At 42.2% G+C, this 17,825-nt stretch overlaps 1 protein-coding gene across 6 annotated transcripts in view; it reads left to right on the forward strand.

Annotated features, from left to right (window-relative positions):
• Positions 1 to 17,825, forward strand: part of SH3BP4 (SH3 domain binding protein 4) — a 175,328-nt gene that overhangs the window by 126,091 nt on the left and 31,412 nt on the right. For all 6 annotated transcript variants that reach the window (XM_068245280.1, XM_068245279.1, XM_068245284.1 and 3 more), the window contains exons 2-3: positions 1,899 to 2,097; positions 3,961 to 6,314. In XM_068245280.1, the coding sequence (XP_068101381.1) occupies positions 1,980 to 2,097; positions 3,961 to 6,314 (2,472 nt within the window). In that variant the 5' untranslated portion in view covers positions 1,899 to 1,979. The remainder of the gene's footprint in view (positions 1 to 1,898; positions 2,098 to 3,960; positions 6,315 to 17,825) is intronic.

The following is a 17,825-nucleotide window of genomic DNA, read 5'->3' on the forward strand; positions in this document are numbered from 1 at the left end:
CAACTGGGAACTTTTCATTCGCTGTTGCTGTACAGCCAGGTTTATAGACATAGATGATATTCACAGTTTCCCTTCATTTATGCTACAGCACAGAAAGGATAGGAACCTGTTGCTTTATGTAGGAGACAATGGCGCCATACTATTGATGTACTAAACTTGTTCCTCCGTACACTACAGCTTTGGGAGCCTTGAGTTCAAACTCCTTTGACCTGTATCTACAAATTTGTCACTTTCCAATTGAACAGAGCAAATTCACTACAGTATCTGGATCATAAGTGAAACCAAGTGGGGGACAGAATACCTGATTCTTTGGATGAGAATTTGGGACCTATTTGGCCTATCTCCTGAGTGAAACTGGTGGGTCAATTGTGTACAGATAAGACTCAAATCGGTAAGAATAGATGCCTGGCCACACTTTCCAGCATCCCTGCATTACTGTAGGTAATGTGTCTTCTGAGTGAGGCTCCAAACTCGTAGCTCAGAGGAACTGAATGGTTCGCAGTTTTTGACCACAGCCTTCTTACGAGTTATTCAGACTCTAGTAGTCTTATTTATATGGATAGGTGCACAACAGAATTTGAACTACAGAACTTCAATCCCAAAAGTTATGCTTATATTCTACACTAATCAGCTGGTTTGCTTTGAAAATGTTCTACCGTGCATTTTAATCTAATTTGGGCTGTAAACCTTGTTACCACAGTAGCTTTGCTGCGTGCTGACCTGCTTTATCTCTGTCTGAACGCTGCTGTTCTGCCAGCAGAAGGAGGTGCCACGCAGATGCCACGTTATCCAGGTAAACAATGCCCCGTGCCAACTGCTCATGTCCTCATATAGCATGATGTTTACTTTTTAAAGCAAATCTGAACTGGGGGGAAAAACCTGTGGGCCTATTTCCACTAGTATACTGTGTTTCGTATCTAAATTTCACCTATGCGATTTGGAAAACGCATGCGTTTTTTATTGTGCATTCTAATGCAAATGTTTGCATCAGATTTATCTCCATAGCAACGTGACAGCACTGACTACACCGGAAACAGGAAGAAGCATGTTTAGATGGGAAAATGGATGCAAAAATTTTGCATCCTAATCACGAACTTTCCCATGCAGGGCGGTGCGGAAATCTGCAGCATGCAGGCCATATTTCTGCATCGCATTATGAAAAACACATTCTTTATAAATGCTAAATAACAATGGAAATTACTCCATTGAACTGCATTGGTTTCAGTGTTAATGTGAAAATTTGCACTCTGGAAATGGGCCCTAAATACTTACATCAGTACAGGGAAGCCTCCCTGAATTTCCACGACCCTTCCGCTTCCAGCTAGCGCCCTCTTCTTCCCGGCCGCCTCCCTTCCAGGTATAAGAGTGGCCACATAGTACTCCTCGGAACACTGAGTTGTGTCTGGAATACAGATGGATTTTATGTAACAAATGAGCAGCTCAGACAACCAAGGACGTACTTTTCTAGTGACTTGGCTGAAAAATACCCTTGGTTTACCCGATGTCTTATTAGATATGTAAGTTATTTGCAAGTTCTCGTCTACCTCCTTCTGCCTTTGTTCTGTATAATAATGATATCTGCCTTTTCAGTATACAGCTGTTAAGAAACTTGAGGAAAGTTCTTTTCTCGTTCACCCCTGTGATAATCACGTGGCAGGCCATATAGAGCAAGTATTCCAGTACTATTCCAAGGAACAGCTGCATGTTGTGGGTCTCATGAGCCGGTCAGCTATGGCAAATGTCGTCTTGTAGTGACCGCTGTTAGCAGCTATTTTTAAGCTTATTTATTCAAATAAGGCTTTTGAACCATTGTGCAACCCTTTCCTTTGACTTGACATCAAATGAGTCACCTGCTCATAAATGTCTTAACGAATTCCCTCTCTGCTTTTTATTTGCAGCTGCCTTTCCTTCCTGGCTGTTTGACTGGAAAAGTGTCTTCTAGAAGCAGGAAATGTCCTCCTGAGTATAGATAATACAAGATGGCTGCTCAGAAGATTCGCTCTGCTACCGGTAATGGTCTGCCTCGCTGCAAATCCGAGGGGACTCTGATAGACATAAGTAGCAATGTTCCTGACCCAAATCTGACTGACGTTAAAGGTAAGTTGTGCGCAACCCTTTTTTTGTTTAAAGCGGACTTGAACTCAAAACTTCCTCTCTGCTCTAAATAAGCAACAGCTCAATAACCTTTAAAAAAAATCCTTTCTTGCAGCTGATACACATCCTGCCTGCTTTCATGGAAGCAGAGATGGGGTTACCAACCCGTGTTTACCAATTAGCTGCTCTGCAGTGGCAGCCAGCTGACAAAGCTGATGGATCAAATTACACTGGTGATCTCAGATGAAGGGGAATTAGACAGACTACACACAGGGTGTATTTCTCTGTTAGGCAAGACCTCAGGTCCACTTTAAGGTGGGGGACTCCACACAACTATGTATGATCAGCTCCACTATAAAGCATTTGCATATGGTTGGACATCTCTGCAGACCTCTTGTAACCATGGTGACCTCACCTGTTTATTTATAATTCTTTGAACAGTGAGGTTTGCTTGAAGTCTCATTTGTGGCATGTTCAAACTGAGCAGATGACCACATCTTCCTTTGGTAGTGAAGCTATAGGTGTAACTGTTAGGCTGTGTTCACATCTAAAATCACAATTGCAACCCAGTGTTCTGCGATTTTTGTGGGTGACATTTAATAAATGTCAGCCTTCATAGGTCTCTCGCCTCAGGTTTCCTTGAATTCTAGAAAGCTGCTTCTAAAATGTGGTCTTGGGTTTTGTGTTTATCATTCCTTGAAATGATTTATCCTGTCCTGACTTGTATTTATATAAACACATTGCAGAGATTACAGTAAACGTGTTTGAATGCCAGTGTGGACCCTCCCTTCATTTTAGGCTGTTGCCTCCTAAAGCTCTCAGAAGTTGCTGCTGTATTAATCCATTTTTAGTGATTGCATAGTTAGGGTTTGTAGAATAAAAATAAATAAAATTCAGATCCCTCACCCCGTAGAAGCAGACAGGAAGATGTGGAGAAGGTAAAGCAGGAGATGAAGGAAACATTGCTACAGTGCTTGATTGTAGAGAAGCTTTGCAGTAGCCAACTTAAGATGGGTACACACATCAGATAAGTCTTTGGAAAATGAAAGATCAAAGACCAATTTTAACCCCTTCCATGTAGTATGAGAGCCATACTCTACACAGTCTATTCTATTGAGCTGAACTCCCCATCAGATAAAAATCATTAGCAACATGCTGCACACACAGGTGCATCTTTGTGTACAGCATCTTGCAAAGAAATATCAGTTTCTGCAAATTGCATTCATAGTCTATCTGCAGATCTCATACACTGTTTAACACACATTCATCTGAAGATCAATCCTGGTGGATATGATCTGCAGATGAAAGTCCGTTTTAAACAAGGTGTGTGTATGAGATCTGCAGATATAAGAGACTATGAATGAAATTTACAGGGACTGGTCGTTTGCATGTGTACAGTATCTTGCAAAGATATTTTTGTATCTAGTGGGGAGTCTGGCTCAATAGAATAGACTGTGTAGGTATGCTCTCATACTACATGTAAGGGGGTAACATTGGTCTGTGATCTTTCATTTTCCAGACTTTTATCTGATGTTGCTACCTAGCTTTAGATTAAAGGCGAGCATACTACAACCCATTCTACTACCCATTTATATAGCTGTAATTTCATTCAAGGGGTTAAAATAAGATTACATTTATTGGGGCTTTCTCTACAAACCGGTCTATAAATACAAAGCGTACTTTGGAGTTTACAAGTTTTGAATGTACGTTTAGGTTTTACATTTTAACTATGTACAGTTGAGCCAGAAAATAGCACTTCCATCAGAGATATTTGATTGTTAGTGTTATATTTCTGATTAGATTTAAGTTTTTTTACTAGGACTGCAGTGTTTAACTTTTTGTTTTGTTTTTTTTTTCTTCCTCCAGTGTTGTCACCGAGCTCTCTACGAGTCGATAGTCCTACTTCATTACAGAATGTAAAGGAAGTGGTGGCCATCAAGGATTATTGTCCCAACAATTTTACCACACTGAAATTTTCCAAGGGAGAACACCTGTATGTGCTGGACACATCTGGTGGAGAATGGTGGTATGCCCACAACACCACAGAAATGGGCTACATACCAGCTGCCTATGTGCAGCCTGTCAACTACAGGGACTCTTGTCTAAGTGACAGTGGTATGATAGATGGACTGCTAGAAAGTGTTGATGAAGGAGTAAAGGAGATGGATCTCTTAGGAGAGTGGACTGATTTTCTCAATCTGAACGCTGTTAAAACCAATAACAACAATCCATTTCTGAAACCAGCTGTGTCAAACCCTTTCGTGAATGGGCCTTTGATAACCCCTAAAAAGAACACGGATACAAGGAATTCTGTGGATTTACTCCTATTTGACCCATTGGCTCCCTCTTCTTCCAGCTCTACAGAAACTAGCACTGATGTATTCTTAGATCTGATGCCTCGTGCCACTAAAACTGATTCAGTTGAAGAACCCATCCCTGTAAGGAGGGACAACCCATTCTTCCGGAGCAAGCGTTCCTACAGCCTCTCCGAGCTGTCCATCCTCCAGGCAAAGTCTGAGGGTCCATCCTCAGGGAGCTTCTTTGCTGGTCTGAAGTCCCCAGCTCCTGAGCAGTTCCAGAGTAGAGAGGATTTCAGAACCGCTTGGCTAAACCACCGCAAGCTGGCCAGGTCCTGCCATGATCTGGATCTGTTGGGTCAGAATCCTGGCTGGGGTCAGACACAGCCTGTGGAAACTAGCATTGTGTGCAGGCTGGACAGCTCAGGGGGTGCCGTGCAGCTGCCGGACACAAACATTAGTATACATGTTCCAGAAAGACATGTAGCACCAGGTGAGACGCAACAAATCTCCCTGAAAGCTTTGTTAGACCCTCCCCTGGAACTAAATAATGACAGATGTACCACTGTAAGCCCTGTGCTAGAAATCAAGCTCAGCAATATGGAGGTGCAGAGTCCCCTTACACTGGAGGTAAAAGCTTCTGTGGAATTGCGTAATACTATTACTGCTCAGAACACAAAAATAAAATGTTTGCGGAGTGACTCTAAAGAAGGCCCATACAACCTGTTGCCACATTCCTACACATATAAAGACACTGTCCAAGTAAAACTAGACAATCTGGAGCCAATCATGTACATAGTGATGGTAGCTCAAGCGCAGACCATTGTGCCTCCATGCAGTGTCTGGGACTCTATTAATAAAAGAGTCACTGTTGGACTTTATGGTCCCAAGCATATACACCCATTGTTCAAAGCTGTAGTTGCCATATTTGGTCATGATTGCGCACCTAAGACTCTGATAGTCAATGAGGTAGGTCAGCAGATGCATGGAGCAGCACCAGTGACTTTACAGCTATGGGGAAAGCAGCAGTTTGTTCTTCCCAAGCCTCAGGATCTCCAAATTTGCCTTTTCTCCAACATGACGAATTACAGAGTAGATGTTGTAGACCAGAGCAAGATTGTGAGAGGTTTCCAGCTGAAGCTTGGAAAAGTCAGTAGGTTAATATTCCCCATCAGCTGCCATGATCCTGAACAACTCTCTGACTTCACGCTGAGGGTGCAAGTGAGGGATGAATTGGGGAACATCCTGTCACAGTACTGTGTTCAGACTCCACGTCCACCTCCAAAACCTGGACTCAAATCCACTGGGCCAAGGAGGTTTCTAAAGAAGAAAGAAATTGGGAAAATTGTCTTGTCTCCTCTAGCAGTCACGTGTAAATATCCAACATTCCAGGATCGACCGGTGACAAACTTGAAATATGGAAAACTAATAAAGACTGTGGTGCGCCAAAGCAAGAATCCATATTTGTTGGAATATAAGAAAGGAGATGTGATGGCTTTGCTTAGTGAGGAGAAGATCAAGCTTAAGGGACAGCTGTGGACTAAAGAGTGGTACATTGGCTATCATCAGGGAAAAATGGGCTTGGTTCATGCCAAGAATGTACTAGTGGTAGGCAAAGCCAGGCCAAGCTTCTTCTCTGGTCCAGACTTGACCACTGGCACCTTGCTGGACCAGATCCTTCGACCCTGCAAATTCCTCACATACATCTATGCGTCAGTGCGGACTCTGTTGATGGAGAACATTGGCAGCTGGAGGTCCTTTGCAGATGCGCTTGGCTATGGAAACCTTCCTCTTTCATACTTTTGTCGCGTGGAACTGGAGAGTGAACCTGAACGGGTTGCTTCTGTGCTGGAGAAACTGAAGGAGGAATGTAACAACAATGAGGGGAAGGAAAGGAAATCCTTCCAAAAGGAGCTCATTTCGGTAAGATTACCTTCAACTACTCGTATGATTTTAGTATATTGTACATGCATTGCTTACAGGTAAACTACAGTATTCACCCCTGTGTGCCTTTCCCCACATTATACCGGTTATGGCAGTGATAATGCAAACCATTTTTCTTTTTATTTTTGTAAAATGCTTTTAAAGGGCTGCTAAAAAGAATGTATTGTAGAGGCTAGGTTCACAGTGGGAGTTGCGTTCTCTGTAACAGCGGGAATGCAGCGAAACAGAAAGAGGCGCTGCTTGTTGTCCATGCATTGTTTCGCATACAGTCAAATGAAAAGTATGCTTTAACACCATTAAGTTTTGTGGAAATGCGCTGCATGGGACCCCGAAAATTGTTATACTGCAACGTATTCGCCACACTGTGAGTGTTAAATATAGGTGGTGCATTGCAGTGCTACAAGCCGCGTTACAATAGGGCTGTTATGTCACAATACACTGCTGTGAACCTAGCCTTAAAGGGTAACTTTAGCATGGGAAGGGGGGGGAGGGGCAGTTTTTTTTAATTTATTTACCAGTAGACCCAGAAAAGTGTTTTGTTTTTCTCTGCTGTTCACATTTACTGTGCTGCGCAGCAGTACGATGCGCTATAATGCGCTTGCATACTGCTGCCTGCATTTTGCCCGCAAGCGCAGAGCTGACCCATAACTGTCAATGGATGGGATCAGAAGCGCAGTGGGTAGCGGCGCAGATGGCGTGCGATCGTACGCGTTGCATTCTGATCGCATGGCGATCCGCGCTAGATGTGAACGAGGCCTTAAGCCCTTGGCCCACAAGAGATTATTTTTATTATTATTATTATTATTAACCACTTCACAACTGAGGGGTTTTAGCCCTTGAGCACCAGAGCAATTTTCACCTTTAAGCGCTTCTTCCATGCATTCGTCTATAACTTTATCATTACTTATCACAATGAAATGAACTATATCTTGTTTTTTTTGCCACCAATTAAGCTTTCTTTAGATGGGAAAATAGGTAAAAATTTGGGAAAAACATTATCTTTCAGTTTTTGGCCATTATAGTTTTTAAATGATGCATGCTACTGTAATTAAAACCCATGAAATGTATTTGCCCATTTGTCCTGATTATAAAACCGTTTAAATTATGTCCCTATCACAATGTTTGGATGTTTGGCGCCAATATTTTATTTGGAAATAAAGGTACATTTTTTCCAGTTTTGCGTCTATCCCTAATTACAATCCCATAGTTTATAAAGTAACAGTGTTATACCCTCTTGACATAAATATTTAAAAAGTTCAGTCCCTTAGGTAACTTGTTTATGTATTTTTTTTATTGTAATTTTTTTTTTAATTTATTTTTTTATATTACATTAAAAAAATGGAGTGTGGGAGGTAATGAGTTAATTTTTAGTGTAAAACCAATGTATTTGTATATGAAAAATGCTTTAGGGTATAGTTTTACTATTTGGCCACCGTAACTTTTTGTTTATGCGACCTGCAAGCGTAGGAAGTACGCTTGCAGGAAGTTCAGGGAGGCTGGGAAACTTTTTTTTTTTTTTTTTTTTTTTTACAATGATCTCGCTGATTCTCATAGAGGAAGCCGATCATTACAGGGGGGCTTAGATCAACGAACGGGAACTGTTTTTCCCGTCTGATCTTCGGGCGGTGGCGTGAGCGAGCGGGATCGCGGACAGCGGCAGGAGGTGCGGATATCTCTATCCCTGGTGTTGACAGGGTGGAAAAAGGGATGGAGATATACGCACCGCTGGGGGTAAAGTGGTTAAACTGTATAGATAATTGGATAATTGGCAAACCATTTGCACAGACCAATAAGGGAAATATGGATCCATGTTTCCCTTTAGGGCTGGTTCAGACGAACACATGCGGAGCGTTTACCGCAAGCGTTCAGAACGTCGCGGTAAACGCTCCCATTCAAGTGGACGGGGGTGTTTACTCCGAGCTTTTGCGCGCGTTTACACGAACCCGGCATTTGGGTCCCGATTTTCGCTAGCGTTTGGGCTGCCCCTGGAAGCGATGTGTAGCTTCCTGGGGGCGGCCAACCGCGACGGCTAATGTTCCCCAAGGGGAAGAAAAAACGCGACCGCATCGGAACACGACGCAAAGGCTACTGAAAGCCTGACCGCGCAGCCGCCGCAACGCCACTAAACGCGACGCTACGCAGACGTCTGTCTGAACCAGCCCTTAAAGAGACACTGAAGTGAAAAAAAAAATTATGATATGATTTTGTATGTGTAGTACAGCTAAGAAATAAAACATTAAGATCAGATACATCAGTCTAATAGTTTCCAGTACAGGAAGATTTAAGAAACTCCAGTTGTTATCTCTATACAAAAAAGCCATTAAGCTCTACGACTTTCAAAGTCGTGGAGAGGGCTGTTTTCTGACTTTTATTATCTCAACTGTTAGTTAATTTTTTACTTTTCCTCTGCCAGAGGAGAGGTCATTAGTTCACAGACTGCTCTGAAAGAATCATTTTGAATGCTGTGTTGTGTAATCTGCACATATTAGAGAATGATGCAATGTTAGAAAAAACACTATATACCTGAAAATAAAAATATGAGAATATTTTCTTTGCTGCTAATCTTCTAGTAATTATTCATAGTACACAACCAATTCATTATATCATAATTTTTTTTCCGCTTCAGTGTCTCTTTAAAGAGAATCTGTATTGTTAAAATCGCACAAAAGTACACATACCAGTGCGTTAGGGGACATCTCCTATTACCCTCTGTCACAATTTCGCCGCTCCTCGCCGCATTAAAAGTGGTTAAAAACAGTTTTAAAAAGTTTGTTTATAAACAAACAAAATGGCCACCAAAACAGGAAGTAGATTGATGTACAGTATGTCCACACATAGAAAATACATCCATACACAAGCAGGCTGTATACAGCCATCCTTTTGAATCTCAAGAGATCATTTGTGTGTTTCTTTCCCCCTGCAGCTATCTTCCACTGAAGTGTCAGGCTATTTCTTCCTGCAGAGTGCAGACAGCTGTGCCTGTATGTAATTCCTCATTATGTGAAAGCCCAGCCAGCTCAGAGGAGGATTTATCCAGCTTGTAAAAGATAATAGAACAGAGAGAAGCTGCGCTAATCTAAATATCACACAGGCAGTGTGCAGAGAGGGGCCTGGATGGGGGAGTTCATAGCAGAACCACAACACTGAAGAACTTGGCAGCCTTCCAGACACAGGCCTGACAAGTGAGAGATAAGTTGATTTATTACAGAGATGGTGATAGTAGAACGTGCTGCAGTAAGCCAGAACACATTAGAATAGCTTTTGGAACTTGTAGGATGATAAACAGGATGCAATTTTTGTTACGGAGTCTCTTTAAGGTCTTCACTGTGACTAGAAGTATAAAAATGTGAAAAATCTGCTTACACGTGCATTTATAGATGCAGATACATGAATAGGCTGAGGTCAGATGTATAGAGCTGAAATTAATGTGTTGAATTGCATAGGAGTAGTATGCACTTCAAGTCTCATGGGGCAAAGGCTTTTTACAAAAGTGCCAGTGGTTGCTGCATGAGAAGTACCACAGCCTGATAGAGGAACTAGGAAGGATGTGAAAAGGCAGTAGTGGCAGGAGCTCTTGGATTTGGATTAGATGGTAAATCGCTCTAAGGGACAGTTTAGTGACTAGGTGGTCTACTCTGTACAGCGCTGTGGAAGATGTTGGTGCTATATAAATACATCCTCATAATAATAATAATAATAATAATAATAATCTTGTCACCGTGACTCCTAAGCTGGGACAGTGACTGACACAGGTCCCAGGAACACCAGAGCACTATGTAAAGAAAACTGCAGTGCTAAGAACAGCTAAGATACTGCACAGGCCAGTGGTAGAGTAACCAAGATTAATTACAATGTACCCAAGGTGGCCCAAAAATAAAAAAACTTGCATACCGTACTCTCCAAGGTAAAAGGAAGCCTCTGTATAGTCCGGAGGCCAAATAAAAAGAAGGGGAAAATGCGGTCCTCAAACGACCTAAAATATCACTAATTGATGGAAAATTAACTGGATCGCTTGATACCACCAAAGTGTGTGTAACACTCTCCAATCCAATCTATTTACAATAGGTAAAGCGCTCAACAGATCCTGCACTAAGATCTCACCACATCTACCCTTTACAAAATATGTCACACTGTGATTAATTATATACAACTGTCCATCATTAAAAGTCCATTACACTGTTCCAATAGCAATTGTTCTGGTATGCACTCTTCACAACCACTTTCACAATGCAAGTAACAGTAGCACTATACGCTCACCAAATGCTGTGGCCGACCTAATCAATCAGCTTATGCGCCTCTGGCCTCACCAGTATAATTCCCGCTGTTTTCACGCCAACTTTCTCTGATTAACTGTTTAATCAACTATGGCATCACCCGTACTCCCAGCTTCCAGGGTTTACACCAAAACGTATAATGCGGCCCTGCTTCCTGCAAAGCCAGCTATAGCGTGCGAACTCTGCCGCTGTGTGCAAGGACTGATATCCAGGCCAAAGTGCGAGCAGGCGCCGTTGCAAAGCACGCACGGCACCCTGTATGCATTTAAAAGGTCCATCTCTCCATCCAACCTAATACGAAGTAGCGGTGGACTACAAGTCAAAGCCAGACCAACATTAAAAGGAAAGCCTGCGCAGCGCTACAAGCACACCGGTGAGGACTTCATGGGCCCATGGAAATCAAGCATTACCAATAACTGGAAGCTGGAATTGTCCCCCTGTGTAGCAGTATGTGGCACACTGCGTCAATTCCTTGCACCAAAAATCGCAAGTATGTGCGCTTATATATAATCAATGCATGAGATCTTAAAAACATCTGAAGGACCATGCTTATTAATCAGCAGCTTTACTACTTGGCAACTAACCGCATGCTAAACAGGCGATTGTACGCCGTACAATAGACAGACTGGCATATATGTACAAAAACACAGGGAGCCTAACCAAAAGTGCATATGGTCCAATAGCCTTTTGTGTATGATTGGATATGCGTAAAATGACCCAGGTGGCACCTCAGGTTTTAATTGTCTGTGTCTGTGTTAACAATTTTAATTGTCATGTATATGTGGAATACTCAGTGGTGCTAGAGCACACGTGTCCCAATTTTTGTGCAATAAAAATCGTGTGTTGGACGTAATTTGATGTGGCGCTTTATACCAGTATTTTTTCCTTTTTTCTATTTTACACCAAAACGTGCCTCCACCAAATAAGCAAACAGGCCTCTCCCCAGATTATAACCCCGACCCATCACAGACCAGCAGAATAGTGTGTTTTTTTCCATCAGTATTAGTCTTCCATAAATAATGGTCCTATGACTCAAGAGTATGGCCATAGCATAATACAGTTTTATTAATAACCTATAAAATGTAGTGCACTTACAAATTCCCTTAAAAGTTATGCGCATATAAAAACAATCCCCAAGCTCAGCTAGCGTCTCATCGGCTCCTTAGGCTCCGCCCTAGTAGTTTCGTCATCCGACTCATCAGGGGCTTGACCAATTGGAGCTGAAAGACGCTATTTGTTCCCTCCTTCCCAGTCACATGGTATATTGCATCAGCAAGTCTCATTCGCCGCTGTGCCGTCATTCAATATGGCTGTTATCTTCTATTGGCTCATGACGAGCTATAGGCTACAATCCCCATAATTCAATGGGCTAGCTGCTTCCCTTCAATTAAAACTACATCTCCCATCGGGCGCCCTGATATGCAAATGGCCCATAGACTGACCACAGAGCCAAGAATGTCCTGAGCTCAATGGTGATTTGCCTACTCGCCTCGCAGTAATCTAATGCAGTCACCCACGTCTACTAAAACTCAAAAAGAAAATTGAAAAAGGGTTACTATAAAAATTCTCCATATCACACAGGAGCCTACCACGTTCTAGTTGGCACATATTTAAAACGGCACAGGAGTCTGCTTCCGCAAGTCCACCCATCTCAAAGGGTCCCTCTGCTCACAGCATATTAACACATCATAATCCAATCACCATAATACAGATTATCAAAAGCAGAACAGCATTCAGAGATAAACTGCATAAGAGTCATAAGTCCCGGTGATAGTACCCCAATAGTACCAACTATCACATTATTTAAAGTTCCACTTTCAATCCGCCAGCAGTCCAATGTTTTCAAATTATAAATCCATCTTGTCTCAAATTTTTAAACTTCCCTAATTTTGACACCCCCCCCCCCCCTCCATCTCGTAGTGAGTTTTTGCAGTCCACAGAATTTTAATAGCCCAGGATTACTTATGTGTTTCTCTGCAAAATGTTTGGAGACTCTATGCCCCCCAAATCCCTTACTTATATTATGTTCTCCTACCCGTTTTTCGATGCTTTTTTGGTACAACCCACGTACTGTAGCCCACATGGGCACCATAGTAGGTACACCACATGGGTACTGCTACAGTTGATGAATTCCCTTATTTTATGAATTCGACCTGTCTGAAATGATGTAACCTCTTTCATTCTTATGCCTTGAGCTTTTTCACATGCTAAACATTGGTGATGTGGGTAATAGCCCACATTACCCCACATATCTGTTCTGTTTTTGACTTAGGGGCCATCTACAAATGTTTTAACCAGCTGCTGTTGTAAATTCTTGCTCGTCTATAAATGAACTTTGGTTTTGTCTGGGAGAACTCTCCCCAATATAGGGTCATTTTTTTAAGACACCAGTGTTTTTTTTTTTGTATATATTTTCAACCTGTCTATATTGTGAATTATAATTCATCATGATAGCATATTCAAAGGCACTGGACCTGCTGTTACTTTCTACATTATCTTTCAGAAATTCATTGCTCTGTCTCCCCAAAACATAAGCTGATATTCCCTCAAGGTGCTCTCTGCTACATCATTACATCAGGTTACATCATTTCAGACAGGTTGAATTCATAAAATCTGGGAATTCATCCACTGTAGCAGTACCCATGTGGTGTACCTGCTATGGTGCACATGTGGGCTACAGTACGGTGGTCGTACCAAAAGAACATTGAAAAAACTGGTAGGAGAACATATCAACAATATAAGTAAGGGCTTTGGGGGGCATAGTGTCTCCAAACATTTTTTGCAGAGAAACACATAAGTAATCCTGGGCTATTAAAATTCTGTGGACTGCAAAAACTCACTATGAGATTTAGGGGTTGTCACAAAATTAGGGAAATTTCAAAATTTGAGACAAGATGGATTTATGAATTGAAAACATTGACTCCTGGCGGATTGAACGTGAAATTTTGATTGATTTAAATTGCTTTATAGCTGATGATGGATTATGTGATAGTTGGTACTATTTGGGTATCATCACCGAGACTTATGATTCTTATGCTGTTTATCTCTGAATGCTGTTCTGCTTTTGATGATCTGTATTATTGTGTATTATGATGTGTTAATATGTTGTAAGCAGAGGGACCCTTTAAGATGGGTGGACTTGCAGAAGCAGACTCATGTGCCGTTTTAAATATGTACTAACTAGAACATGGTAGGCTCCTTGGAATATGGAGAATTTTTATAGTAACCCTTTTTTCAATTTTCTTTTTCTTTTTGAGTTTTAGTAGATGGGAATTACTGCAAGGTGAGCAGACAAATTACCATGGAGCTCAGGACATTCTTGGCTCTGTGGTCTGTCTATGGGCCATTTGCTGTCTATATCTTCTCTCTTTCTATGAGTGTTAAGCGGAGGAAGTTTGAGTGAAACCAGCGGGAATTATAGAGGTACATAAGCTGATCGATTTAGGTCGGCCACAGCATTTGGTGAGTGTGTAGTGGTACTGTTGGTTGCATCGTGAAAGTGGTTGTGAAGAGTGCATACCAGAACAATTGCTATTGGAACAGTGTAATGGACTTTTAGGCTACTTTCCCACCAAGACATTGCATTTTAGGGGAGGTTATGGTCGCATAACGTGCCCCTAACGCAACCTATGGTGGTGTTGAAGTTGGACGTCAGATTGAGCTGCGTTATGCAGCTCTCAAAGCAGCTGCTCCAGGTTAGTGATAGGAAGTCCGGATCTTTTTTAAGGATTCGGATCATTTGAATAGGATCATTGAAAAGATCCGGATCTTTGAACCGAATCATTTGAATCATTTTACTAGGGAAGCAGACTGGGTGAAATGACTAGCAGGACAGGACTTTCCCTGCACTGTACATTCTGTATGTTCCTGTTTCTTCCAGACAGACATCCACTGTGAACCGAATCTTTCATTGTGGTGATCCAGATCAAATGAACGATTCGTTCATGATCCGGACAACACTACAGTCCCACCACAAGTCTCTACAGTGCAGTGAATATTAATTAGCCATGTGGCTGGCCGAGGAGGAGGAGGGGAGACCTCCTCCGCCAACATTACTGAGCATGTGCAAACAGTCTAACGTGGCTTAGCCCAGTATAATGTACAGCATGCAGCACTTTGTTTAAACGTGCTGCATTACTGCAACGTCCTCTACACAGGCCTGCATAAGAAAGACTTACGCCGCCTGCAATTAGTACAGAATGCCGCCGCAAGGCTGTTAACGAGCCAACCCCGCCATTGCCACATAACACCAACCCTGTGCTCACGCCACTGGGTACCGATAAAATGGAGAATTCTGTTTAAGATTGGCTTACTGACATTCAAATCCTTGCACAATCTGGGCCCTGGATACCTGAAGGACTTGTTGCAACTGCATCACACCCCCCACAATCTTAGATCAAAAGGACGTAACGCCTTGGTCACCCCCAGAGTCCACCTCAAAACCTTTGGAGACAGACTTTTGTCATGCTGCCCCTACACTTTGGAACTCGCTGCCACACCCAATCAGGACAGCTCCATCCCTGGAAGCATTTAAGTCGAAACTGAAAACCTACCTCTTCAGTCTGGCATTCATGAACATCTGACTATCTCCTCTGTAACACAACCCAGCCTGCAACCCTGTATTAATCTGAGACACAGCTATGCGCTTTGAGTCCTATGGGAGAAAAGAGCTTTACAAATGTTATGGTATTGTATTGTATTGTAAGGTGTGCACTGTGAACAGCACAATTGATTTTACAGTACTGTTAGGCTGCGTTACTGGCTGCTGTACCGTGGGACTTTAACGTCCCACTGTGAAACCAGCCTTAATGATGGACAGTTGTATACAATTAATCAGTGTGACATATTTTGTAAAGGGTAGATGTGGTGATATCTTAGTGCAGGATCTGTTGAGCGCTTTACCTATTGTAAATGGATAGTCCTGAGGCTGTTGCTATGCAGAGGGCCAACGGAGCAGTGCTGTAGTGATGTCACACTGCAGGCGGAGATAGTTGGGGGCGGGGGACAGTGCTTTTGACTAAATTAATGCACCAAGCTGATCACTGGCTGAGATGTCGGGAGGGGCTGTACACACACTAGATTCTCGGCAGAGGCGGTGGTTGTTGGCAGGGTTTTATCTAGCATGTGCATGGAGCATTAGAGGGGTGCAAACTGCTCTGTCCATCTAACAGATGTTCATGTTAACATGTTCTAGCTGTGCTGGGCACCTTCCATCTGGCATCCCCAGGTGGAGTGTGTTTTAAACAATATTTGTGACAAATTGTCTCGTCCATTGTCTGGAGCCCTGCCCCCTTCCTGCTAAGCACCATCTCTTGACTTCACTGGATACCACTACTTCCCCTTCATGACCACAAATGACACCAGTGTTCTAAAGGAAAAGTTAGTTTTCTGCATATGGTAACCACATTTTCATTATGGTGGAATCTGACTGCCACTGATGAAACAGCTTGTTTTCTTAATTTGTAGTAGAAGAGTGGTTACTGCTGATTTTGATGATTGCTTGGTTGAATGCATGGAAACTTACGGTAATTATTAACAGCTGGTTTATATTGTGTAGCTGGCTAAATTATGTACATACAGTTGGGTGAAAAGTAAATATTATACATAGTTGCTACCTTAATGAAATAAAACTTAAAATATATTAATGTGGAAAGCTTGACACCTCAGGTAAGGGCTGGTTCACACTGCAAGAGCTTATTTTAGGCGCTAGTGATTGGAGATGCTCTTGCTGATGTAATGCTATGGAAGATGTTTACAAAATCACATCACTCCAGTGAGAGAACACATGTATAAAATTTACATTAGCAAGAGCTTTTAAAATCTAAAAGGGCTTAGAAAAGAGCTTGCCGTGTGAACCAGTCCTCTGGCTAGGTTTAGCTCATGGACCTGCCAGACCATTTTTTTGCAACTGTCAAATGGACGTGTTGACAGATTTTAAAGGACAACTGAATTGAGAAGAATATGGAGGCTGCCATATTTATTTCCTTTTAAGCAATACCAGTTGCCTGACTATCCTGCTGATCCTGTCTCTAATACTTTTAGCCATAAACCTTGAACAAGCTTGCAGCAGATCAAGTGTTTCTGACATCATTGTCAGATCTGAAAGGTTAGCTTCATGCTCGTTTCTGGAATTATTCAGACACTACTGCATCCTAATAGACCAGCAGGACTGCCAGGAAACTGGTATTGTACAAAAGGAAATAAATATGGCGGCCTCTATCTATTTCTCACTTCACTTGTTCTTTAAAGAGAAACTCCGACCAAGAATTGAACTTTATCCCAATCAGTAGCTGATACCCCCTTTTACATGAGACCTCTATTGCTTTTCACAAACAGACCATCAGGGGGCGCTGTATGGCTGATGTTGTGGTGAAACTCCTCCCACAGGAAACTCTGAGGACCGTGGTACTCCTGGCAGTTTCCTCTCTGTGAACCTTGTTGCATTGTGGGAAATAGTTGTTTACAGCTGTTTCCAACTGCCAAAAAGCATGCAGCAGCTAGATCACCTGCCAACAGTAAAAATGTCACCATGTAATGTCAGAATGTAAATCAGGGATTTAAAAGATTTTACAATGGGCAAACACTGACTGCTTCATTTTTACAATAATTGTGTATAAGTGATTTACTTTTTTAATTACATTATTTTCACTGGAGTTCCTCTAAGTATCGGATCTATTCAGACATGTCGGCATTGCAGTAACTGAATGCAAAGTCCTGCACAACAGAAATTGGGCATGCTATCTATGACGTGTACGTTACAACAGACATGAGACTGATGTCCAGTCACATCGGATCTGATAGAAGTGTGAACTCTGCCTAAATCAATGGTTTTTAGTAAGACTCCCTTTTGGCACACATATTGGATTGCTGTTTGTTACACTGAGGAATATGACATGAATATCCTCAAAACCATCAGCTGTATGGAATATGGATTTAATAAAAGGACTTTTCAAGCAAGTCATAATTAATATGTAATTCCCTCAGTAATCAAGCAGAGGCTTACACAGGAAGCGTAGATCTCTGTAATAGATGCAGCTTGCTGTCTTTAGCCCATGCACGGGCTGTGCTTATAAGGTAATCTACGCAAGCCCAGAGTAGAATGAAGATAGTAAGCCGGCTACAGGTGGCTGCCAGCCCGCCCATCGACCATGTCTCATGGGTCTATGACTGACTTATAATGCATGCCCACTTTCCACGATGGCCAGATGCAGAATAC

Source organism: Hyperolius riggenbachi, chromosome 7 (genome assembly GCF_040937935.1).
Source record: "Hyperolius riggenbachi isolate aHypRig1 chromosome 7, aHypRig1.pri, whole genome shotgun sequence".
NCBI lineage: Eukaryota > Metazoa > Chordata > Amphibia > Anura > Hyperoliidae > Hyperolius > Hyperolius riggenbachi.